The 25,387-nt window shown below is 42.7% G+C and overlaps 1 protein-coding gene across 11 annotated transcripts in view; it reads left to right on the top strand.

Moving 5' to 3' along the window:
- The window catches only part of MAP7 (microtubule associated protein 7), a 106,878-nt gene that overhangs the window by 15,931 nt on the left and 65,560 nt on the right, over window positions 1-25,387 (top strand). The window contains exon 1 of one of the 11 annotated variants that reach the window (XM_051614355.1): window positions 19,722-19,966. The exons of the other annotated variants lie outside the window; for them this stretch is intronic. Within the exon in view, the coding sequence (XP_051470315.1) occupies window positions 19,954-19,966 (13 nt within the window). The 5' untranslated portion in view covers window positions 19,722-19,953. Of the gene's footprint in view, window positions 1-19,721; window positions 19,967-25,387 lie in introns of those variants that run through there. 11 annotated transcript variants of the gene reach the window in all.

Genomic DNA, 25,387 nt, shown 5'->3' with positions numbered 1-25,387 from the left:
TCTCAGCCATTTGTTTTCTGGTCTTTGGCTGTCTGAATAGTAATCTCAGAAGTCTGGTAGGCAATGAGTTTGTTCCTCCATTGTAAACAAAAATGAACTGAAAATGTTTGTCAAGGATTTTTTTTAAATTTATTTTCTGGCAGTGATCTTTGTAGCCATGTTTTCTTGGTACTTCCTTTCCTTCAATGTGAATTGTATTCACTGCTTTTTCACCAAACATTTTATCTTCCTTTCCTTGTCTCTACCCAGTGCCCTCTTCCTCCCCCCAGCTAAATCTATGTTGTAGGAGGATGGCAAGAGGCAGCAACTGACTTCTGCATTCTGAATAGTGTTGCTACTTGCCCCTGTATATCAATTAGCTGACTGGTAGTTGGTAAGAAAATTTTTTTGTTCAGGCCATGCCTGAGAATTTTCTACAAGCCTGAACATGAATTTTGTATGAGCCAGTGTCTGGTAAAACGTTTTTAATACTCTGTTAGATTTGACAGGGTTGCTGGCTGAAGTTGTTGGTCACAACTGGGTAGGTGTATGCAGGGGGTGGGGGTATTCCCTTGGTATTTCTTAGTAGGAACTGATACTCATCTGCTAAATAAGTTCCTTGGAAGTCTGGAAAGTTGTTGGTTGTTTTCACAGAGAATGCTCCTATCAGGAGAGAGTCTCATCTCATAGACATTCATATGCATTTGTCCCTTGTTCTGGTGTTTTCCTGTTTGTTCTAATTAATTTGACAGTTTTCTTTAGCCTGGAGGAGGGGAGAGGTGTTCAGTTTTGTTTTGTGGTTTTGGGGGGTTTTGCTCAAGTTTCACAGTTTTCCTCTGTCATTTTGCCAAAATACTAATTCAACCAAGCAAGCTTTAGTGTTGAAACTTAAATTTGTGAGCTCAAGTGCAGAAAGGACTGGACATCCATACAAGTTGGAGCATAGGAGGTTTAAGATGAATATCAGGAAAAATTTTTTTACTGTGAGAGTGACAGAGCACTGGAACAGGCTGCCCAGAGAGGTTGTGGAGTCTCCTTCTCTGGAGACATTCAAAACCCGCCTGGACACGTTCCTATGTGATGTGCTCTAGGTGACCCTGCTCTGGCAGGGGGGTTGGACTAGATGATCTTTCGAGGTCCCTTCCAACCCCTAGGATTCTATGATTCTATGATTCTATGATCTACAAATAACAATTTAGGAAATGCACATTTAGTGTCTCAGCCTGGTTCTTTAAAGGGGTGTTTTTTATCACTCAACATTAATGGAGGTAAAATTAATCTGTTGTTGGTAAGCTAAGGGCAGTGGGAACTGGCATCCAGGCTGTGTGGTACGTACACAGACTTGTGCTATCCAGAAGATTTCCAGGTAATAAATCCTGGTTCCTGTTTGTTGGTTGAAGTCTGAACATGAATTGAGGATGAACTTCCTAATGGGGTCAGCATCTGCCTAGAACCAATCCTGCAGGAGTGTCTGGTTTGTTCTGTCAAGCAGCCTTAGAAATGACAGCAAAGTAACACAGTGTTTCCAAAGGGAAGTTTTTGACAGTTTAGCATTGGCAGTTGGATTTTCAGTTGTTGAGCTGTGCTTCTGGATGCAGCATGGGCATTTAGAGCACACTTCACTCAGTGTTCTTTACTTCATGAACACTATTTCCTGAAAGGTTTGGATATATGGCTGCAAGAGCCTCCCCTCTGCAGCCATGTAAGGCCTTGTGCTTTTAAACTCTTATTTCCCTTTCAGAATGTAGGGTGTATAGTCAGGCATAATGCAGCCAGTACTGAGGCTACATGATTACATCCCAAGTGTGCTACTGGGGCAAGAGCCGTGTTGTGAGCTCTTTGGACAAGCCTTGTGTTTTTGTTACCTGCCTGTAAAGCACCATTTCTGCACGGTCTGGGGGTCCAGCTGCTGTGTAGTAGCACAGTGCAAATTAAAATTACTTGGAATGTTTTTTTAAAATTTTATTAACAACCTCTATGCTCCTCTCCGATACAAGAATTTTGTTACAAAGGCACTCCTCAGATACAGGGTATGCAGGTTTACAGAAGCTTATTTTGCTCATGAATTGTTTTTTGTTTTAGTCACCAGTTTTCCAGCAGTTCTGCAGCTATATCCACAAAGACACCAGAAAAAATAGGCACAGAACCACATGCTTAAGGGCTTCGATGTTCCCTTAAAACTTGTGTTGTAAAACAAATACTGTTTCTGTGACTGAAGATAGTGTATGAACGTGATTCTGTGTGTAAAACAGAAAGAAATGTCCAGGTAGATTAGTGTTTAATTAAAGGTATCCATCCTCTGTGTGTATGAACTTCAGCTTCAGCCATTCTTTGAGTTCAGGCACAAGCAATTTAATTCACCTTAGTATTTCCCTCCTCTGCCCTGTTGATTTTGTGCACCTTGGATGTAATCTTAATTCTTCCTCAATTTACCATTTTTTTTAAGTGATGCCTCCTCTCTTTCCTCTTGGGGAGGAGCACTTTCTCAGAGTATTGATCATGTTCTGTTTCTAAAATTATCATTTTAAAAGTATAGAAAAGTAATGCTCATCTTTCTGGATTATAAACTTCAATAATTAATAACTGAAATAGCTACCTTATGAGATCTATGGCAAAGGAATGAGAAGACTAACAATAGAATCCCCCACCTCCCTGCTTATTTAAAACTTACCAAGGGACTGTACCTCTAATCTGATGAGTGACTGTTACTGCTAATACAGGGCTAAATGTGTCGGCTTTAGGTCTCTGAATAGCAGCACTGATTCTTTGTCATCTTGAAAACAAACAAGAGAAGGGCTTTTTCCAGTCCTTTGGTGCATGTCTGTGATTACCAGCAGATTTTGCTGCTGTTGTGTGAATGGTGATGCTTGTGTGTAATTCTCCTTTCAGATGTAAGTCCTGTTCATCCAGAGAGATGGGAGAGATTCCTTCTAGTATGACTGTGTATGTGCTTAGTCTCAGTGTCCTGGATGTATTGGGGATATATATATTCCTTGTTAAACTCAGTTGCTGTGTGTCTATACCCAAGTTCAGACTTAGGATACTGGAATGAAAGGGAAGTTTGGCATTTCCAGTGGCATGAAACTGATAGCCCTGGAAACTGAAACTGTACACCTGCCAAACAGGTACTGCACAGGGTGTGGAAGTGTAACCCAACCCCACGCTGCAGAGGCTGTGCCTCAGGCTGGATTCAGAATGGCAGCTTGGTCTCTGGCTTCCACCACCCCGTAAAGCAGCAAAACTGCCTGGGATGGTGGTTGTCTCAGCAGGGCCTCTCAAGACCAGTCCAGTTTGCTTTGGGCAGAACAGTGAGCAGCTGGTAAGGGCTGGTGGCCTGGCTCACCAAAGTCAAGGACTGGAGGTTTTCATGTCAGTTGGGTAGCCTTGTCTTGCCCATCTACATTTGAGGCAGAGTTAGAGGAAAAGAGTGGGTGGGAAGAAGGAAAGGTACCAGTTCTCCTGACAGTGCTGCTTGTGTAGAGGGGCAGGGCTAAGAACATGCTTTTTTGTCCTGCACCTTCCAGTGAGTTCTAATAATGTTCCTCAACACTTCCCTTTCCTTCTGATAGCCAAGGCCAGAAGAAGAGGGGTCCAAAGTATCTGTGATTTTTCTGTACATTTATTTAAAACAACCCTTAAAGTGTCTGAGAGGTACATTTTTTAAAAAAGCACCCCTATATTCATTACCTGATCAGCAGCTTTTGGGGGCGCTGAAAGAAGTTTGGGTTTTTTTCAGGAAGCTACCACAAAGCTGTCTGCTTAGTAGGATTTCACTGTTCATAGCTGTAGGTGCTGGGTGGCATGAAACAACTTGTTTGTAATAAAGACAAAGAGATCCTAACATGAAGTCATTTATTTGCAGTAAAAAGACCATGCTGGAAGTGTCGGGGATAGCAAGGAATGTCTGCAGGCCAGCTGAACAAATCTGATTTGTTCAGTCCTTCTGGCTTTCAGAGTGAAACTTCTGGGTCTGAGAACTTGGCTCGTGTGGCAACACAGTCTGTTCCTCCAAGTGTGGGCTGGGATTACTGAGGACTGTTCTATGCTGAGCAAAAATCATTTTACACTTCTATCTCAGCTCTGGGAGAAGAGGCTTCCACTGCTGATTCTGGAGGGTTGTGTTCATGTATTTTGTCAACTGTTCTTGTGGGGGCTGTGATCTACCCATGTGCTTAGGGAGTGTGCTTGACATTGAGTATCTGGATGGCTAAATCCAGAAAACTACCACGTTGATGTCTTTAAAGTTCAAGATACTTGTTAGAAGGAACTCAGGTTAACTTGGCATGTGAACTGAGGATAATCCTAATTAGGAAAAGATTGAATTTTGCTCAGTGACTTTTGTAAGTAAAAAGGGTGATTTCAGCCAAGGTACAAATGGTAACGTGGTATTCACCAGAGCTGTTGGTGTGAGAACAGGGTGCAGTGTTGGGTTCTGTAGGTGCAGGACAGAATGCAGGTGCAAAGAGCTTGGAGTTCCATTTAATTCAGACAACTCTCAAGAAAGCTTTTTATAATAAGAAACGCCACTCATTGATAGCAAGCAGTGGAGTTTCTTCCTTATTCACTGTTACCACTGTGAAAGCAGTGGCTTTAAAAGCCTTAAATTGGGAATATGATTCCAGCTGTGGGGAAAATCCATGTGAAAGGAATGTAGATTTATGACCACTCTTTATGGTAGAGAGAGAGAAATCTGGAAAGTGGTAGATCTGTCCAAGGATCTTGAAATTCTCTGAAGTCTTGTTACCTCCTTTTTTTCCCCTGAAAATAAGCAACCCCTCTTTCAAGGGGTTTATGCAGTAACTTGCCATTGGAATAAGCTGAGAGCAAGAAGAAATGGACCTCTGTGCCCCATCTGTACTGCATTACACATGCCTGGGGAGCACCATGTTTTCATTTTGCCGTGGAAAAATAAGGCAATAGCTGAGCATGTAGTTTTTAAAGAAATATGTTGCAGTTTTTGCAAGTGTGGGGTTGTCAAGAGCCTTGTAAGTCTTGCTGCTGTTTGCAAGCTTGCTGAGAAACTGCTGTATCCATTCACTCCTTCAGAGTTGCCTTTGTATCCAGGCATATAGAAGTTTGGCTTTGTTTTTAAGAGGAAATCTTTTGCTTGTCATATTGTGCTCAAGAGAATTTGATGAGCCTGAGCCTGGAGTGTTGCTTCTGGCCATGAGCAAGTGATGATGGAACTCCACTCATTACTGGGCTCACCTCAATTAGTGGGAGTACATAATTTTTCTTCCTGCACAAACTCACACATGTGCATTCTTTGCTTACTCAGCTACCTACAGAGTATTTTTGTGCCTCTTTATTTTTTCTTTTCCCCTGCTTTTTAAAATTCAAGCTGAACTTTATAACTGAAGAACTTGTTTTTCTGCTATTTAAGAATTAAGAGTTCCAAGTGAAAGCATCTTCAAAAGTGTTTTACTTTATTATCAGAAGTCTCTTCAGAAGTGGTTTTTGTTTTGTATTTTTTAAGTCATGTTAAGGAATTATTTAGCCCAGTCTATCCAACCTCAGACCACAATGGTAATGTGCCAGGTGAGCAAATGCCACAATGATTGATGCAATTTGCTCTGATTTAATGAACTACCTTCAGTCACTGAAAGTGCATCCCAGAATGCACTTTTTTTTGCAGCAGAGCACTACTCGAAACTCATACAAGAGTTTCACCTGCACTGAGTTGAAGCATGGAATGAGTGGATGCTGATATCTGTGGGTCAGCTTTGTATAACAAAGGTGAGAGAGGCTATGGGCAGTGTTTAATAAGGAAATAAAAATGCAGATGAAACATCAGAAAAAAAATTAGAACTGAAAAACTTGGACTTTCACATCTTACTGCTTGAGACAAAGTATTTTTTCTCTTTCAGAGTGGAATCTCATTTACCAAATTCCACACACAACTCCCATCTCATTGATTTATAGGCTTGACTGTGACAGCCATTGAATAGCCAGATTGTCCCAAACTCCATCCTAATTATCTGAATGCAAGATGTAGCGGGGTCAAGGTAGAAGTGACCAGGGATAGCACACAGGTTCTTACACCAGCAGTGTCAGAGGAGAAGTGCTCAATGTTAGCTTCACTTTCTCTGTTAAATGATTAACTTGCTGATAATGGCTAGAGTAAACAAAGTTCCAGTAGGCAGGTCACTGCAGCTTAACCTGAATGCAAGTTTCTCCAGAAATTACAATTTGTGTCCCTATACTAGGAGGGGGACAAGGGCTTTGGGGCAGGCTGTGCTGGTGGGAAGCTGAACTGCTATGTCAGTACTGACACAGCTGTAGCTGTAGGAGGAAACTGTTTTTTTGGACTGGAATAATACCTTCTGTAGCTTCAATGGGATGATATTACAAGATTCTCTCTGTCTAATTGTTTGCCAGATTAAAAAAAAAATTGAAGTTTTTGTTCCCTTATTAATGCTGGGTAAATAGATTATCTTCTTGTTGCAGGTATGTTGAAGCCTAGTTTTGTGCTTCAGCTCTGTAGAGGTAACAGTGTTTCTCTGGGATTAGCTGTGCTTCTGTAGATTTGAGTTGATGTCTAATTGCAGATGTCAACTAAAGGAAACTGGGTTTGGAATCAAGAGTTTGAGCAAATCAAGCATGGGTATCTGCTGAGTCTGGTGGGAAACAAAATGTGGAAAGTAGCAGAAACCTTTCAGTTGACCTTCACTTAGAAATAAAAATTTAGTTAGATGAAGCATTCTTTCTGATACAGCTGGCTTCAGGGAAAGCAGGAGTTTCCTGTTAAAAGTCATAGTTGTGATTTACAATTGGTCCTTAATGTCAGTAAGGAGTTTTCAGTAGTGTGCTGGAGGCCAGACTGACCATGAGCTTCCAAGAAGAGGCAGAGAGTCAGTTTGCCTTAGGAGCTGAGAGTTACCCAAAAGCTTCAACAACCCAGGAGAAATACTCAAGGTACTGGAAGTTCCTGAAGGGACTCAATGTACTTACAGACTGAATTTGTAGCTGGATTGCTCCCACCTGCTCTTCAGTCGTTATTTCTCTCAATTAAAACGGCTCGTCTGAGCCTCTGATTGTGCCCAGTGGCCTACACCTTCAGGTGGGGGTTGGTTTTTTTTCTCAGTCAGCTTTCTTCCTGGTCTTCCATCTGAAGCAGATGTAAAAGCAACTGTCCTCCTACAATCTGGCATGCCAGGTGCAACTGCTCACAGATCTGTCTTGAGATCTACTGCTGATTTTTTTGTTCAGCATTGCAGGGCTGTGGAATGAGGCTGGTGCCACTGCACACCCCTGCAGCCAGGAGATGCTCTGGCTGCTGCAGTTTTGACTGCAGAAGAGCCTTGCTGCAGCCTAGTGCTGTAGCCACCTCCTACTGCATGATATACTGGGCTAGAAATGTGCTCTTTCCTTAGCAGGAACGGGGATGCTTCCTGCAGGATCTGAGGTTAGTGGGTGAAACAGAAAACGTTGAGAAGAATTTTTATTGTCTGTGTGCTGGGAGACAATGAGGAAAAGGAGTGAAGAGGTAACATACACTTTCAAAAATAACATTTCTGCAGGATACCTGAATTCTAATTTAATTGATGGGATTATGATCCTAGTGCTGATGTCGTGGGCAGGGGCAATCTGATTAGTTGAAAGTCCAGTGAAAGGTTCTGGACCCAAGATCTCATAACATCCTAAAATATACTGTTAAGTGTGCTGAAGAGGCTTGCTTTTTCCAGTCTTGAGTTCCAGATCTTTTTCAGCTTCATTTTAAATACCTGCACAAGCAAGGTTTATTATAGAAGTGCTGACAGAACTCAATTCACACTGTTGTATCTCAGTGTACAAAGCTATCCTTTTTCTCAATTCTGCTTCAGAGAGCTTTTCAGTAAGCTGTTTTGGAAATACAGGTTTATCCAGTTACCTGCCCTTGAGATGAGGACTCATCCTCTCATGCTGCCAATTCTAGCTTGGGTTTTTTCATCTTCCAAAGCCCATTTCCTCATTGCCTGCATGCTGACTCACGCACTGACGAAAGTTGCAATGCTAAATTTTGGCTGGTGGCACCGTGAATGACAGCAAACATGTCTGAGCTGTTTCTGAAGACCCAGAGGTGTCCTGTCAGTGGAGCTTGGTTATACTGGAGTGCAGCAGTGGCAGGATGGTGGAAAGCAAACTGCTGAACCTTCCTGCCTGTCGTTCCTCAATTTTTACAGCCATTTCAGTGAGGAACGTGTATTCCATCTTAGACATGCAGACCACACAAACTCTAGACAATGCTACTTTCACCTTTCGTGTGCACTCCCTTTCCCTAGAAAAACCAAATCATGTTTACCTCACGCTCTTATTCCCTGCAGCAAAGGAAGAAAAAGTAGTTTGTGTTTTTTTAAAAAATAAATAAAATAAAAATAAATAAAATAAATTAAATAAATAAATAAACAAACAAATGACCCAAAGCCCCCAAACCCAAACAGTCTTTTCCAGCCAAGTGCTGTGTTTGGTTGCAGTCTGAACTGCAAAATAAGAGGGTAAAGGGGTAAAGAAAAAGCAGATGGCAGTCGCCATCTGTAAACCAGAAAAGGACAGCAACAACCAGCTGCTGAGTGAGGTATTGGCAAGAAATGAGGCTGCAGACCAGGCAGCTTGTGCTTGCCATTGTGCCTGGGATATCAGCGTTTGGGGATGTTCTTACATGTCCAGTCTGTCTTTTCTGAAATATCCTGTAATGTATTTATTTACTTTTGTGCCAGGATGTTTCTTCACCAGGTTATTCTCGGGTTTAAGCACAACTGTCAAGTAGTTTGTGTCGAGGGAGTTTCTGTGAGTTCCCAGGACTGCTGCTGTAAGCCCCACCTCAGATGCTGGGAGTCACTGCAGGCTGATTGTGGAGTAGCTCAGCTCTTCACTGCAGTATGTTTAACAGAAATCTTTATATTCGTTTTCTTTAACAGAGATCTGTGTGTTCAGTTTGTTTAACAGAGATCTGTATATTCAGTAGCTGATGCAGGTCACAGGGAAGCAGTACAAGTGAAGACAACAATGCTTACGCCATGGTGGTGCTTATGGATGCCATCTTTTCTGCTGGACTTCTGTTTAATCACCATCCTTACAGATGTCACTTGCCTGTGGCATCTGCAGGATGAGCAGCATTCTAAGAGTGAAATATTGAGGGTGACAGTATGAAGGTTTGATCTTGCTCTCCTGAGACATGAAGACAGTGTCTCCATGATTACAACATGTTGGAGTTCTGAATAGGCTCCTGACCCCGAGGTTTGCAGAGGTGAATTTTCCTCCTTGGTTACAAAACCTTTTGTAATGTGTGTCAGGTGGTTGGGGGGCAGATAACAGTTATTTTTGAAAGCCCTTGTCCTTTCTCATTCTTAACGGATTCTCTGGCACAGAATGTCCACCCTAATTTGCTCACCTTGGTGGACTGAAGTCATGTGAAAGTACACCAGGGTAGGAGGCTGAGAGTGAGTGAGAGTCACAGTCACAAAAGTCAAGAGAAGACCTGATGCTGTAAATGTTGAGCCATGTTCTTCACTTCAGGAAGACTTATTTTTTGGTTTTAAAGCAAGAATTTCCTGAGACAGGTTATTGGAAAACCAGCTACTGGATAACAGTCCTTCCAAGACCTGTGTTACAAAGACTGCCTTTTCACATGAAAATTCTTGTGACTTAGAGAATAACTGGTGGTAAATACCACATTTAGTCACTTTTACAGGAACAATCTCTGTTTCCCTCTCTGGGAGGGGTAAATTTGTTTATGCAGGACATACTGACAATAGTGATTATAACAAGAGCTTCCCCATCTGACTCAAATATTCCAGGCTGTGCAGGGATTATTGACTATTACTCTGTGGATAAACAGCCAGCCAGGGAGGCTGTAATTCCTTGTGACCCAGCAACAATGCACCTACTTCCCATTATCAGCACAGCATTTTCTCCCATTCTTTTGTTCCAACTTACTTGGTTGACCTTTTGCTTGAATCTTCTTTATATTAAACCAGCAGTAATTGTATATGCCAAAAGGATTTCACATGTAGCATATAAGTTTGTGATACATATGTATCAACATTATTTTTTTACAAAATGAGAACAGAATATTTTTCCTGTAAACCTTTCGAGAAGACTTTGCCACTTGCAGGTATTGAAAGGTGTTGCAAAATCACTGTTTGCAGATGCTTAAACTTTCTCTCTTTCGTGCTCTTGGATCTTTTTACATGACAAAATCCAATGAAATCTGGCTTTGCTGATACATAACACAGTGCAGTGCACTTCCAAGTGCTGATGCCCCCTTCCAGATAGCTTTGTTTTGTGCTGCTGTGAGGTAGTGCAAGGCTGGCTTATGTTTTATGCTGTGCTTTTTAAAGGTGGGGAAATAAAATGAAGAAAACAGGAAGGGGTACGTTGGTGTCCTGCATCCCTTCAAGGTTATTTGGGACTTTCTGCTGAAAGAGAAGTTAATTTGTGTTGAATACAACTCACTGCTGAGTAAGTGGAGCATTGAGGGTTGTGTTAATTGGCAGTGGTGCCTGTTCTGCTAGCATGGTTTGTAGCTGGGGAGAGCTGCTCAGGAGCTGGTGCTTGCAGAGCAGAGCTGTTTTCATGGGCTCCCTGCATAGCCTGTTGGCTATGATCTACTGAACTCTGCCTTTCACGTGCCAGTAGAGCCAAGCCTGTGAGTCTTTTAATAAAACCCTCTCTGCATAGGAGTTGAAACTGAGAATTAAAAAAAGTGTGTGAGGAAAAAGCAAGGTTTACTGACCTTGAAGTATTTAGAATATTGCATGGGAAGTTGCAGCTGAATGGTTTGCTCTTTTCAGAGCTGCAAATGTTGTGCAGGACTGTAATCCTGTCCTGTGTAGTTGTATCTCCTGGGTAGTGCAGAGCTAAGTCTGCTGGAAGAAGAGCTGCCGTGTGTGGGGAATGTTGAATTCTGTTTGGTAGGAAGATGCACAGTAACACTTGTGCAAAACTGTTAAAAAATGTGGACCAACTTTGTCCCTGTGTAATTCTGAAGCAAAGTAAATCAAAGACACAGTGGATTTGACTTCCTGTTTTCAGGCTTGGAGCACTTATCTTTTTCTCTTGGTAATGGACTGAAAGCACTTACTGCCCTGTTCTGGATCTCTCTGGCTTTATTGAACTGAACCACATTCTGCAAGTAAACATTTAGTGGTCTAATTCTTGTTTGGAAGAAAGAACAATTTAAAAGAATGAGAAATCTTCAAAGAACAGGTGTAGCCATAGTACCTGAAGCTGCCTTGAAGTAATTGGTGCAAGCTTCTTACTAGCTTTTGAATCCCAGGTCTGCTTATCTTCTGAATTAATTATGTGTCTGTACATCCTGCTGTTACATTCAGTCCTGTCTCAAAATAGAATCATAGGATACCAGATTGGAAGGGACCTCAAGGATCTTCTGGTCCAACTTTTCTTGGCCAAAGCATGACCTAGACAAGATGGCCCCTCACTCTGTCCAGCTGAATCTGAAGTGTCCAATGTTGGGGAACCCGCCACTTCCCTGGGGAGATTATTCCAATGGCTGATTGATTTCATAGGGAAAAATGTTCCTCTTGTGTCCAATCGGAATCTCTCCAGGAGTAACTTGCACCCATTACTTCTTGTCTTTTCCATGTGATTCCTTGGAAAAAGGGAGTCTCTATCTTCTTGGCAGCCACCCTTCAAGTACTGGAACGTGGTGAGGTGGCCTGCCCTAAGCCTTCTCTTCTCCAGGCTGAACAAACCCAGTTTTCTCAGCATCTCTTCACATGGCAAGTCCTCCAGCCTGTCCCATCCTTTCTGTAGAGCAGGGACCAGAACTGAACACAACACTCCAGGTGTGGTCTGACAAGTGCCGAGTAGAGTGGGTGATGCCCTTAGTGATGCAGCCCAGCATCCCGGTGGCTTCCTCTGCTGCTGCAGCACACTGTGCACTCATGTTGAGCTTGGTGTCCAGCAGGACCCCCAGATCCCTTTCCACAGAGCTGCTTTCCAGCCAGGCAGATGCCAACCTGTGCTGCACTCCTGGATTTTATTTTCCCAGGTGCAAAACCTTACATTTGTCCTTGTTGAACTTCATAAAACTCTTGTTTTCCCACTCTTCCAGCCCCCACAGGTCTTCCTGCAGTGCGGCTCTCCCTTCTGAAGTGTCCACTTTCCCACACAATTTGGTGCCATCTGCAGACTTTGTCAGGGTATGGTTGATCCCAGCATCCAGATCATTTATGAAGATACTGAACAGTCTTGGGCCCAATATCAGTCCCTGGGGAACCCCCCTTGTGACAGGTTTCCAGTTTGAAAAAGAGCTATTTACCACCACCCTCTGGATGTGGTAATAGTAGAACCATAAAATGTTTTATAATTTTGCATTGGAGTGAATACTTTTTTAAAAGCCTTCCCTGGGAAGTTTGGAGTTATGATGTTGTTAGGCAACTTGCAGAAGGGGAGTTTGGAGCAGGGCACTCATAGAATGGTCTGAACCAGCCCTGCCCTCAGCCAGGGCTGGGGCCCGTGGGCAGGGCAGCTCCTGCACTGCTGCTGTGCACAAGAGCTTCAGGCTTGTCATGACCAGCCTGCTGCCCCTCAGAGAAGAGGGCTCCAGAGGATTTAAAGGGAAGATAGGTTAAGGGAGTCTGGCACAGGGAAGAAAGGCATTATGAAGAAGAAGAGATATTTCTACTTTAATTGTCCTGAAATCTTGCTTTTATACACTTCACGTTTCTTTGTTGAAATGGTTACTTACCTGGGCTTCCCAGAAGGTTGAACTGTCTGTTGACTTGGAGCAGCATCTACCTGTGTGCCACTGGCCCTTCTGGCTTGTCTTGCACTTCAGAGTTTCCCAAAGATCAAAGCTACATTTACGAGAACTGGAGAGACACCACGCTGGACTAGGTCCAGATTCCTTGGGTTTGTTCTTATGCTATTGGCAGTAAATGTCTGGGTTGTTTTGCAGTCATGCTCTCAATTTGCTGCACTTCTTAAGCAGCAGGAACCTGGCATTGGTTTCGACTCTACTGCATTTATTTTATTGCAAATAGAGCATCATGAGTGAGAGGAAGAGCAGTATTAAAAGGATGGGTTGTGAATGTCATCCAGAGTGTATAAAGTCAGCACTTCCCGACACAAAAGCTAGAAGAGACTGTACTGATGCAGTTAACGTCTGCCTTAGAGATAGTATCACAAAAAAGTTAAGTGGTACACTCAGTTCTGTCATGCACAGTCTCTGAAGTCTGCATTATTTACTAGTGAGCTGGTCCCAAAAGTTACTGGCCAGCTTTAGGGCCTTGGAGGCTTTTTCGGGTTTGGTGGTTTTTTTCTTTATTTTTGTAGCAAGTCCTTTAACTTGTGCTAATGAGGCTGCTGCTCTAAGACTACTCTGTGGCTGCAGCTTTTGAGCTGCCCAAGATAACACTTTGAGGAGTAGTGAGGCTACCTACTCTCCCTGCTGAACTGAATACCTGCTGCACAGTTGTTGACGCTGCTCATGGTTCAGTAATCGCTGTATTTGATAGCGCGGCTCTGTTTTTTAAATCTCTTAACCAAATTCCTCAGTTCAGAGCTGTTTACCCGAAGAGTTGCCAAGCACAGAGCTTAGCTAAATGCAAAAGAGACTGTTCTTTCCACAGCATTATTTTTTTTTTTGCTAGAGGAAAGGGGAATAGCTTGGAGGAAAGGTGCACCAGCACACAAGCTGCCATTCCTGACAGCTCTCCAGAAAGATGTGTAGGTGTGTGGTCTCCTCTGGGTACAGATATGCTTAGAACAGAATTGGGGGTGTGTTTCATGAGGGAACATGCATGCCATGGGTACTGTACACTAGTTACATGTATAGCAGTAAAACATGACTTTGGAAAATATGTGCATTTCTAAGGAAAATGGCCTGCCCCCTCAACTGTTACCTAAAGTTCCCATGTCTTTCCAGTAATAACATCCTGAGACCAAGCTGAGCTGCTGTAGCCTGTGTTTGTAGGAACTCCAAAGTGATGGTAATAAATGTGATTTTTTTTTTATTATTTTTTTTTTTTTTATAGCCCTACTTAACTGCAAGTTCTGGCACTTCAGGCTTCTGGATTCTGTCCCTGTTTTCATTCTTACTAAGGGCGCCCACATACGCAGCTGCTGAATGCTGACTTCTTGTAACTGAGCCTCTTTTGGAAGGCCCTGGCTCTCCTGACAGCCTCCTGCTGCAGAGTGTTCCAGACTTCATGGCTTAGGCACATAAATGCGGGGAATAATTCTCAAAGTTCTTCTCTAGCACACTGGGTGGGAAGGAAGCAAATCTCAGACTCAAGTGAATTCTCTCATAACCATATTATTAATAAAAATAGCTGATTTAAAAAAACAAACAAACTGATTCTGTGGGTAAAGGCCTAACTTAACAGTTATATAAACTTTACTGTAGAAATGCTTGAAACTAAACTGGCATCCTAAGGCTCAGAACAGCATAGTTGAAGAAAGTTCCTTTGCTAAAACTGTGTAATCAAATGTGTGATTGTGGTTAAAAAATAATAATTCTGCACATTTGGATCCTATTGTTGGGCACAGAGGACTCTCTTCATCATCTAATGAAACTTCTTGAGCTACCTGGGTCATGTAGGGGCTTTGTTGTTGGCAAATGGCTCATGAGGACTGGAAGAAAGATGCACTGTTTGTTCCTCTTCCTGGAATGGGAACCACAGAACACTTCTGGTCTCTGTCAGCTGCCAGCCAGGTCACCCTGCTGTTCCCTTCTTCTGACTGTGCTTTGCCTTACGTAGGTTGTTCCAGGACAACATGGAAGTGACCGAACTTTCAAATAGGGCAGAAAGTATCTGTACATTTTTCTTCTTGGTCTTAAGCCATCGCATGACTCTGTTTTCAGCAAATGCTCTTTGGAGCTTGGGGAGTGTGTTCAGCATGAGAGAGCTGTTCTGGGTGCCAGTGCTGCTGTTTAATTGTTCTCTTTGGTGTTTATATACCAGCTTGCTCTTGAGTGGGAGGGCATGGCCCTGTGCATACAGCTGCAGGCCTGCTTGATACAGGGAGAGAAGAGTTTTATCCAAATATTAAAAACAAACAAAACCCCAAAGCCTTTCTTTTTTTTCAAGAAGCAGAAAGTAACTTTTTTGTTTGTTTGTTTCTTTGTTTTTTAATGGAATAGGGTAAAGGAAGGACAGATGGAGATGCAAAGTCTCTGTTATGAGAGGTGGAGCGACAGTCTGTTAAGATTTGGAAAAGCTGTTGTAGCAGTGGATTTCTCTTTTATAGATAAATTTAGCGTCATATTCCCTGACAGTGATCAATGTAATGAAAGCCACAGTGAAGCAAAGGGTGAAATCTCTCCCCAGAATGTTTTTCTACTGCTGTTTGACAACACTGACTGAATTATACTCTTTTTCGGACAATTTCAGTATTATTATGTGCTAACTTGCTTTAGTTTTCCTCCTTAGGATAGGCAGCAGAGTATATCCTTGAGTTTTTCAGGTGTTCTCTGGTTTTCTGGGAGTCGCATTTTTCCCTCAGCCCTTTCCCTCTTTGTGGAAACAGATTAGAGCAGAAACACCTTTCTGCTTTTACATATGTGATCCACTGGGCATACAGTAACCTTGTCAGAAATTCAGAATGACAGGAGCACCAAGTCTTGCTTACCACTTGAATAATTTTCCTTTCTTTTCTGTTCAGTGCTTGCTGTGCTAAACCTTCATAGAAATAGGCCTAGAAAGTTAAGCATCAAGCTGTAACAGCAGCTTGCTCACTACATACCGTGCTGCTGCCATGTACTATTTTGTGAGCAGTGTGGATGTAGCTAATGTTTACACTTTAAAGGCTGCTGACTTTAACGTGGGACTCCACGACTGTCCTACCTAAAGAGAAGTCTCCATGCCTTCTGCTCCCCATCGTACTGATTTCAGCCAGCCAGGGGGGCAGGGCATGGCTGGAGATTGCTCTTGTTTTTCTGCTGCTCATCTGGCTGAAGGTGAAGCCCTGCCTGCAAGCACGGGGCAATCGTCTGCTAATCTGGGGGATCAGATTTGTTTCAGTCAGTTGGTAGAGGCAACAGTCTCTTCACTCAGACTGAGCTTTCTCTTTCAGTGATAACTTGGACAATAGCATTAGAAAGACAGACCCACTGACTGTCCTTTTCGCTGCAGGGGTTAAAATGTGTTAGCTCTCATCACTCTCAGGATTTTACTGAGAAACAGACTCTTGTCATTGTCCCCGGGCATCAAAACTCTGTTGAAGGGAAACGGCCGAAGTTTAGGAAGATGACTCTTGGATGTCACTAGTGTTTCAGTTCATGGAATTCCTTACATGACCTACTGCTACTTCTATACCACAGATAAGCATGTTTTGTGTTTGTAATTGCAGTGCTGTGACACTCCTCTCCTTTGGTTCAAGGTGCTGGCTTCTGACATGCCAAATGGAGTGTTGGGATGGTGGAGAAATTGTGAATTAGCCTGAAATTTGACAAGGGATTTTAAGGGGTCTGTCTGGCATGCTGAGCCGTGATCAGTCTTTGGTCCCTCTGAACACTTAGCACAGTGACCTTTGCTTGTTTATCTCTTCCAGCTTACAATGTTTTACCTGCTCTAGAGAAAACATCAACTGTTAGCTTCTCCTGATCCCTGCAGAAAGTGCAAGTAGGAAGAAAATACATTTAAAAAACAATTGAGAAACCAAATAGGGGAAACATCTATCCAAGTCTGGGACCATACTCTTGTAAAGTCAACTCTGTAATATTTCATGGCACCTTTTTCTTTACCTGACCTTGTCACAGAAGCCTGTACCAAGTATTTTAGTACGCCCCTTTCCCATTATGTTTTGTGTATATAGACATGCATTCCAGCTCTGCATGGAAACAGCTTTCAGATGACTCTCCCTTTTAAAGTCAGCTCAATAGTGTTTATTAAAAATTAACCTCAAGGATGGAGATTCATTTTCCTCCCCGTTTCCAGCCCTGGCCCGTTATGAAGGTTAGTGCCTAACCCTTCCTTGCAGCAGAGCTGCTCACTCTTCAGGGCCTAAATGTATCTAGGGCATCCTGCAGCAGCTCCAGCACGCTGTGTGTGCCTATTTTTGGTGATGTAGCTTTTGTCCAGCAGCGCGAGAGGGGGTGGCATATGCTCAGTGCTGAGCATGAGACTGATTTAAGGGTAAATGATGGGATTTGGTTTAAAAAAAATCAGTATATGCATTTGTCAGTACTATAAAAAAAACCCTGTATAATGTTAACAACCATACAAATCTAGTATGCTTGACTGCATGAGTTTTCATTTTCCTTTTTTATGTAATTGTGTGCTCAGTGGACTGTGCATTAGAAAGTGAATTAGCCAGTTAATTTGCCCTCCATGTCAGTGACAGAATAGCTTTTACCTCAGGCTCTGTGATCTGAACTGCAATCTGAATGTATCCGAGTACACAAACACTGCTTTTTATTTTTAGAACCATTGTTGCAGGGAGGGTTGTTAAACCTGTTCTCAGGTTTTTAGTTCTCTTTTACAGTCAGTATCAATGGGATGTTTTTGAGCATGTTCTGAATGAGCTTAGTTTTGTTTGTGTTTGTGTGTTTTCCAAACATTACATGCTGGGCCTCCAGGGGAATACTTGGAGAGCAAGTTACCTGCTCATCATCTGAATGAGGATGAAAAAATTAATGATAATTAATCTTGAGTATTCATAATCAAAGATTAATTAATTATTACACTCTGTTTTGCATTTGCAACTCAGATTATGCAGTGTTTAGCAATCTGACTCCCTGGCATTCCATAAAACCTTGTTGCTTCAGGCTCACAGTTTCACAGGAAGAGCTCTAGAGCCTTAGTTATTGTTTCTACCACACGGTAGCCAGGTCCCCCAGTAAGAATTTGATCTCAGTTAAGGGGGGCTGAAGGAGAATGTTGGCATCAGAACCAATAATCTGAATAAATGAGATGCTGAAAAGAGTGAAAAGTAGAAATGTTTTCATCTGAAGGTAAAGAAAGCCAACTGTGTCCTGGCCTGCATCAAAAGAAGTGTGGCCAGGAGGTTGAGGGATGTAATTCTCCCCTTCTGCTCCACTGTCCAGCTCTGGTGTCCCCAACACAGGAAGGACATGGAGCTGTTGGAGAGAGTCCAGAGGAGGCCACGAAGATGATCCTTGGGCTGGAGCAGCTCTGCTCTGGAGACAGGCTGGGAGAGTTGGGGTGTTCAGCCTGGAGAAGCGAAGGCTCCAGGGAGACCTCAGAGCACCTTCCAGTGCCTGAAGGGGCTCCAGGAAAGCTGGGGAGGGACTGTTTACAAAGGCTTGTAGTGACAGGACAAGGGGTGATGGTTTTAAACTGGAAGAGGAGAGGTTTAGATTAAACATTAGGAAGAAAATTATTTAATGTGAGGGTGGTGAGAGCCTGGCCCAGGTTGCCCAGGGAAGCTGTGGCTGCCCCATCCCTGGCAGTGTTGAAGGGCAGGTTGGATGGGGCTTGGAGCAGCCTGGGCTGGTGGGAGGTGTCCCTGCCCATGCAGGGGGGTTGGAACCTGATGATCTTGAAGGTCCCTCCAACCCAAACCATTCTGTGGTGTAGATCCAAGGTTTGAGAGGTTCAGTGGTGTTGGTGCTCCTGGGGTTATCATTCCTGTGGTCATATGGGAAGGTCCTGGCAGGACCAGGTGCTCAATCCCACCCTTGCAGGCTCCCATGCCATATCACAGACACAAGGCTGCTTTTTGTGTTGCAGCCCAGCTTTGACAGTGGTGGCAGGACAGACCTTTGACTTCTGTGGGCCTTTATAAGCTCCTGTGGGTAGAACAGTGTGCAGAATGGGTGGGAGATGCCCTTGTGCTGCACATGAGTACAGCAGTTGTTATGGCTTAATGAATTATTATTGTAGAAACTGAAGGTTTATAAGCTGTTGATGTTGAAACAGGAGGTCTAATGATGGCATGATCTTGTTGCTGTGACAAATTCTACTTGAATTATTTTGTAACAAAGCATAAGAAATTCAGAGGAGAATTATGTTTGGTCATACTGCACAGATGTGTTTTATATCTTGCAGTGCAAAGTAAAACATGACAGAAAATGTGACACTGTAGCACAGGTATTTCTTAAAGTCTGGATGGAATGTGCTGTTAGCATTATGGTGGGGATGGGGAAGTAATTACAGCAGTTGCTGTTAAGCTGCTGGTGACTGATCTTCCGCAGCTTTGGGCAAAGCCTTGACATTGCTGGCCACACTGTGCCGTTGGTTATCAACCCCGCAGAGACAAGCCAAGAATTGCCTCATGTCCAACAAATGCCGACATGCCAAATAGCATACCCAATACTAAAAATCTTGGAAATACCTAAGAAAAGTGCTTATGTACAGGTGCAAAAATCCTTCACTAAAACCAAGGTACCATTTCAGTTCTTTGTCTTAAAATGCACGTTGGGTTTTTTTGCTGTTGCTGATTTTTGCACTCTGCTGTTTGAAAAGGGGGGTTGGGTGCATGGTGGAGATCTTTTGAACTGTTGAAGAACTGTCCGAGGCAAACCTGGAGGCTCCACTGTCCTGCTTCTCCGTTTTCCTGGGGGCAGGTGGGAGCTGGCTGCCCAGGGCCTCCCTGCCGGGCGCAGGGTGTTGCCGTCGGAGCGCGGCCGCGGGGTGGGCGGCTGCCGGTTCCAGCAGCCGGGGCCTTGAGCTGCTTAGCAGGGGCTAAGCCCAGATCTACTGACGCAGGGCACTGGGAAGTGCTCGGCTGACTTCTCCCCCCTCCCTGGTCTTGTCCATAATCTCATGATGCTGCGGATGTGACAAACTCCATTTTGATCAGACGTTGGACCAGACACGGTGAGAGCCCGTCAGAACTGACCTCAAAAGGATATTTTGATGGCATGTGTCGTTAACACTTTCTGAAGCTGCACTTTTTCCTTCTGAGGCACCTCCTTCTCTCTCTGCTCTGGGTTTGCATAATTGGTGCCCTGAATTTTTGAAATGTAGGGTGGGAGCCTGAAGTTGTGCATGTGGGGTGACATGGATCGTGCTCTGGATTCGCAGTAGATGTCTGCGTGCAGATGGGTGCACAGTACTGAGTATAATGGATGAAATAGGTAAGCACTTTGCTCGTCATGTTTTGAGAAATAATCCTTTTAAATGGCTTCCCAATTAAAATTTGTAAATGGAAAACACTATTAGCTCTATCCATGGGAAATACGTGGCATTTTTCCTTTGTACTTTCACTTTCTAATTAATTGTAAGGACTCTAACATGATGCAAGGGGTAGCAGAAGAGTAATCTGTGAGTACATGGATCTTTTAATTTGTTTTTGGTTTTGTTTTGTTTTTTTCAAGATACATTATCAAATTAAGTATTTTATCTTTCTTCAGTATCTACTGTTAATAACTAAGTAATTCACTACTGATTGTTTTCCAAACCACCAAATTTCTTATTTAAGTTGTCTTCTTGGTTATAAGTAGACATATTCTTGCTATATAGGGTAGTTATCTACTTGCTTACAACATCAATCAGTCCCTTAGTTTTAACTTCAAATTTGTGAGACAGATGGAAGCTGAGGATGGTAACATGCAGAAGAGGAAAGGGGCTCTCTGTAATGAAATCTTTCACAGAATCTGGGGACTAAACTTGCTAAAGCAGCTACAGTGCAACATCCCAATTCTAGAAGTAGTAGCAACGTTGCTATCAGAATGTTTCCTTTATCTGCCCTAGGCCAAACAACTGGAGAAAGATGTTCTGTGGTGTGGAATTTCTCTGTGAGACGTAATTCTTCAAATGGGGAATTAACAGAGCTTTTTCTAACTCTTAATCTCTTTAGTTATTCAAGTTTGTACATGCAGAACATGAAAACAAGAGTATTATTTTGTGTTTTCCTTTCTACCTCCACTTAGTTTATTTTCTGGTGACTAAACCAAGCAAATATTATTATTAAAAAAAAAAAATAAATTTTTCTGATGCTTTTTTGCTGTCTCATTTTGTCATTGAGTGTGTCTGTTTTCCTCTGTAGTTGCCTGTGGTGTTTACTTTGTAAACTTTGGATTATGCTGTGTGGCTGTCCTTTTTGCTTCCTAAGAGCTGTCTCTGAGGTAATAATGAATTGCTTTTTTCCTCTGCTGTAAGTGCTACGTGACATGTCTGGAAGTAGCCTGGTACCCAATAGTAGCTCGTGGCCACTGTGCTTCCATGTGCAGCACCCTCACCTGGCCTGTGTCCCCCTGTGGTGGTGGCAGCTCTCAGGCCTGCACAGAAACGTGCCTTTTTTTCATCTGCTGTATCCAGGTGCCAGCTGCAACAGGTTGTTTTGGGTTTGGGTTTGGTTTTTTTACAGTTGGTGTCTGGCACGTCAGGCTCCAGAGCTGAGGTGGAGGAAGCCAAGATATCGTGCAGTGAGGGGACAGCACATCCAGGTGTTGCCCTTCATTGAGGTGCCTGCCCTGGCACATGGCAGTGGTCCATACCTGCTTGCCCCTCAGACAGTCCCGTTGCAGGGAGCACAGCCCGGCACGGGCTGCATGTATGTGCACTCCTTGCACAATTAGAGGTCCTGGTAAATATTGTCTGATTTCACGTCTGCAACTTTCATTTGCTTAAATCAGGGCTGTCATACTGGGATTTTTCTGAAAGTGAATTGAGTGGAAGGTCCTTTAATCTCCAGATCATGTTGTGAAGATGTGACAGTGAATTATCTGGGGCTTTTTTGAATGTGAAGTGGGTCAAACATAACAGTGCTCCTGAACACAAAGGACTGCTAGCACTGCTTGATGGTTTAGTACTGCACATGCATAGTTCATTCACTGCTTTCCCTGGTGGTTACAAGAATTTGCCCATTTTATTCTAGAGCTTAGACTGCAGGCTTTTTCTCTTGGGAGTGGAGGATTTGTAGAGTAGAAGGAAGGGGATGCTGACCTGTGGAGTAGTCATGAGGGGAGCAAGAAGTGGAAGCTAGGACCGCCTACGTCAAATCTAGCTGGGAACTTCAGATGTAAAAGGCTGTTGCTTTTATCTGTTGCATCATTGCCAAAGTCTCTGGAAATTTAATTAATCTGAAAAACTAATATTGGTTACAAAAGCAGTGTAATTCTGCAGATAGCAGGTAGTGTTGCAAAGTGGAAATGGAAGTGTAGTGTAATAAGAAAAACATTATTGGAGGATGTGAACAGAAGCCATTTCGTTGTAAGGCCTTGATTGTATGGACTGATAGAAACCAAGGCAAGCCTTTAGGGTCTTGTAACTTATGTTAATATAATGTCTTTATTTTTTAAAATAGACAAATGTAGTAGTATAACTATGAAATTAAACAGGAATTTGCTGTATTTTGGGGCTATTTTAGTATAAAAGAAAAATATGCAGCTGGTATCAAATTCCTCAGTACTTAAAATGAGAAAATACAAGGGGGTGAGGATTTTAGACTTCTCTTGCTATTATCCAGTGCTGTCATGTATTGGTAAGCAGTATTACAGAATCAGAGCTGCTGCAGTTTTTAAAGCACAGTGGCCAACATTTGTTAATGGGAAACAAAAGCTGAGGCCAAGGCTTTGTGGAACAATGCAGGGGAGGGGGAGGCTGGGGGAGCTGGGGCGTCCACAGGCACATCTTTGTGAGCATCTCCCAAGTACTTGGGTTCCCCATCCCCTGCCCTAGTTGTTAACAGAATGATGTTGTTGAGTAGAGAAGCTGAATGTGTCATTCCTGTGAAATCCAGGGTCTGCCTGTTTGTCTGGTGACTTTTCAAAACCAGGGTTCATGTAGTGGAGTTCAGCTTCACTTGAGTCCCTCCTGCTTGCGGGCAGGGAGGTGAGACATTGCCAGGGTGAGAAGCCCATCCGGCATCTCCGATAACCTAACGATCTATTGGATCAAATAACAATGATAACACTGCTTTCCTTTGATATATTCTCCCCCCTCCCCCCTAAATGTGCACAGATTCCTTGGTCAAAAAGCAAAAAACCAACACTCCCCCATAAATAAGAATACAGATGAAGTAACTCCTGAATCGCTGCTTGTTCTGCCTTTGAAGATAGGATGGAAGCAATTTATTCTTATGTGTACAGAGCATGTCCCAGCTTAGACAGAAAGCAGATGTTTCAGGTATCTGAGGTGAAAGAACCAGAATTACTTTGTGTTGTTGTTGTTGTTGTTACTGGTTTTTTTTTTTCTAAGCAGTAAAAGATATTAAATACTTGTGTTGCTGAGCAACAAAACATCTTGGAAAAAGACATTTGTCCACCTGAATGAGGCCAGTATGCAGCTTGTTCTTTGGAACAAGCAGTGAATTCATGAAGAAAAACTGAGACTTTCAGATTTGGTAACAATTTTTTTTTTTTTTAATTTAGAATTTATTTTATTTATTTTTTTTTTTAAAGCACAGTGTTTTACTGTGATTTTGTGCCATTTTGGAAATTATAATTATGCTATTAAATGAAAGCCTAAAGGTATATGAGACTTAGCTAGTGACGATACATGCTCTCTTTAGTCATGAAAAACAAAGGTGGAGGTGTTAATAAACGGCTTCTACTTGTACTTCTGTTGTGTTTGGGGCTTTTTTAAGCTATCAGAGAATGCCAATAGGAACAGCAAATTTACAGGGACATGTAGCTTTGACTTTCAAGCTTAGATGATATTTTTAACACAAGGAAGCCAAAAAAGCATTTGGAGTGACTCTCTGCTATTTTTAATGTGTCTAGCACTTAAAAAAAAAAAATCCATATAATCCTCTTCAAGCAGATGGCTGCAGTGAGTTAAAATCCCACGCTAGGATTTGGGCTTTTACCTGGTGCTGAAACCAATGTCAGGACACAGGGATGCATCACTGAGTTTGGAGCTGTGTTTAAAAAAAAAGGAAGAAAAAGACTGCAGGGAGCTGTGGGGACCCTCTGGATGCTGAGTTGTCTGTTAGTTTTATTTCTTTAGAATTTATGTATCTTATCATGTACTTTTCCAGTCTATATTGCAAAAATGCAGTTGGTGTCACCTAGCTTAACTGTTCACAAACTTTTTTTTTGAGTGAGGGAAGAAAGGTAGGAAGTTAAATTCTTTAACTTCAAATCTTGTAAATACTTGAGCTGCCTAACTGAAGGCAGGATTCAGCTTGAAGTTTTTGTTTTAGCTGTATGTAAGGATAACCCAGGAGCACTTGTGGGGCAGTGCTGAGGTGAGGAGGAAGATGTATTAGTCTTAACTGGAACTAAGTCATGCTTGCTTTTCTTTTATTATTGTTTTTTTTTAGCAGGACAGCTGGCCCTTGTTTCTGTAGCACTGCAGTCTCGAGAGATGGTGACAGAGCATTGGTGTTCTTGTCCAGATAACTGGAAATGATTTAATAGAGCTGGTGATTAATGGAAGAAAGGCATACTATTTCAGTGTGCTTGCTGCCTGCACTTTTTTAATGGTAAAAGGAGGTAACAGAGTGGAAGGTTAAAGTGTTGACACATGTTTAAGTTTTTACAGTTAAGTCACTTAGTAGCTAAAATTTATCCCCAGTGCATTCCAGCAGTTAACCAGAGATTAATTCAAGCCAACTAGACACAGAAATAATAGTTTTTCCTCAGTTTAACATTGAATTGTACCAAAATGTATTTTAACTTAGAAAATACAAACCCCTTTTCTGACTCTTCTGTCTATGTCTAAAATGGATACATTTCAAGGGAACATATTGTGTTCAGCAGTGATGGGAAGAGCGCAGCCCAAGGGTAGCCTCAGTGGGTGCTGCCCAGTGACTCTGAGGATGTGCTGCTGTTCTCTGCCATCCATTCTCCCCAGATGTGCTCAAGCATTTGTGCCAGCCTTCTCACTCGGTTTTGTTGCCAACTGCAGCACTCAAGGGGCTGAAGTTGTGTGAGTATTACAGATAGAGAAGTCTCAAGTAGCCTGGTAAAAAAGGACCTGAACTGTGGGGTGGCAAAGCCTGCTTTTTGGACACAAAATTTTAATGTGGTGTCTTGAGATGCATTCCAGAATTCCTTCTGCTCCCCTAGTTACCATAGCTTAGTCTAGGTCCTGCCCAGCAAGTTTAAGGACAAAATATATACTGGAATATAGAAGATTTTCAAGAGATGCCAGGGAGATTCTTCACGGAAAGCTGAAGAAGACCTCAGAGCTAGTGGCTCAGCGTATCTGGTGTTTGTAAGGCTCTTGCTGCAAAGTGTGCTTTAGTGCTCTTACTTTATTGCTCTGATACCTGCAAAAAGCACTTGGACAAGAGCAAGCATATAACTAACTGCCTTACTGATGGCATATTAAACTTTATCATCTTCTTAGTGAGACCATACACACATGAAAATATTTCTTACTATTCTGGCAGTGTTTCTGTTTCCTCATAAAATGTAGGATAGCTCTGAGCATTCTTAAGAGGGCATGTGGGAGGTAAGAGCTTTTCTTGTGGATGCAGTCACGGAGAAGCTGAGTTTCTTTGGACTTGAGGGACAGGTTGCTGTTAGGCATGTTGGCACATGCTAGATTTAATCTTTAAGAAGCTGGTGATGTGACACAGTAAATTTCTGTGATTTTATACCCCACTC

This window comes from Apus apus, chromosome 3 (genome assembly GCF_020740795.1).
Source record: "Apus apus isolate bApuApu2 chromosome 3, bApuApu2.pri.cur, whole genome shotgun sequence".
NCBI classification, from domain to species: Eukaryota; Metazoa; Chordata; class Aves; order Apodiformes; family Apodidae; genus Apus; species Apus apus.
Note: the sequence above shows the minus strand (reverse complement) of the source record. Positions and strands in the feature narration are given on the sequence as shown.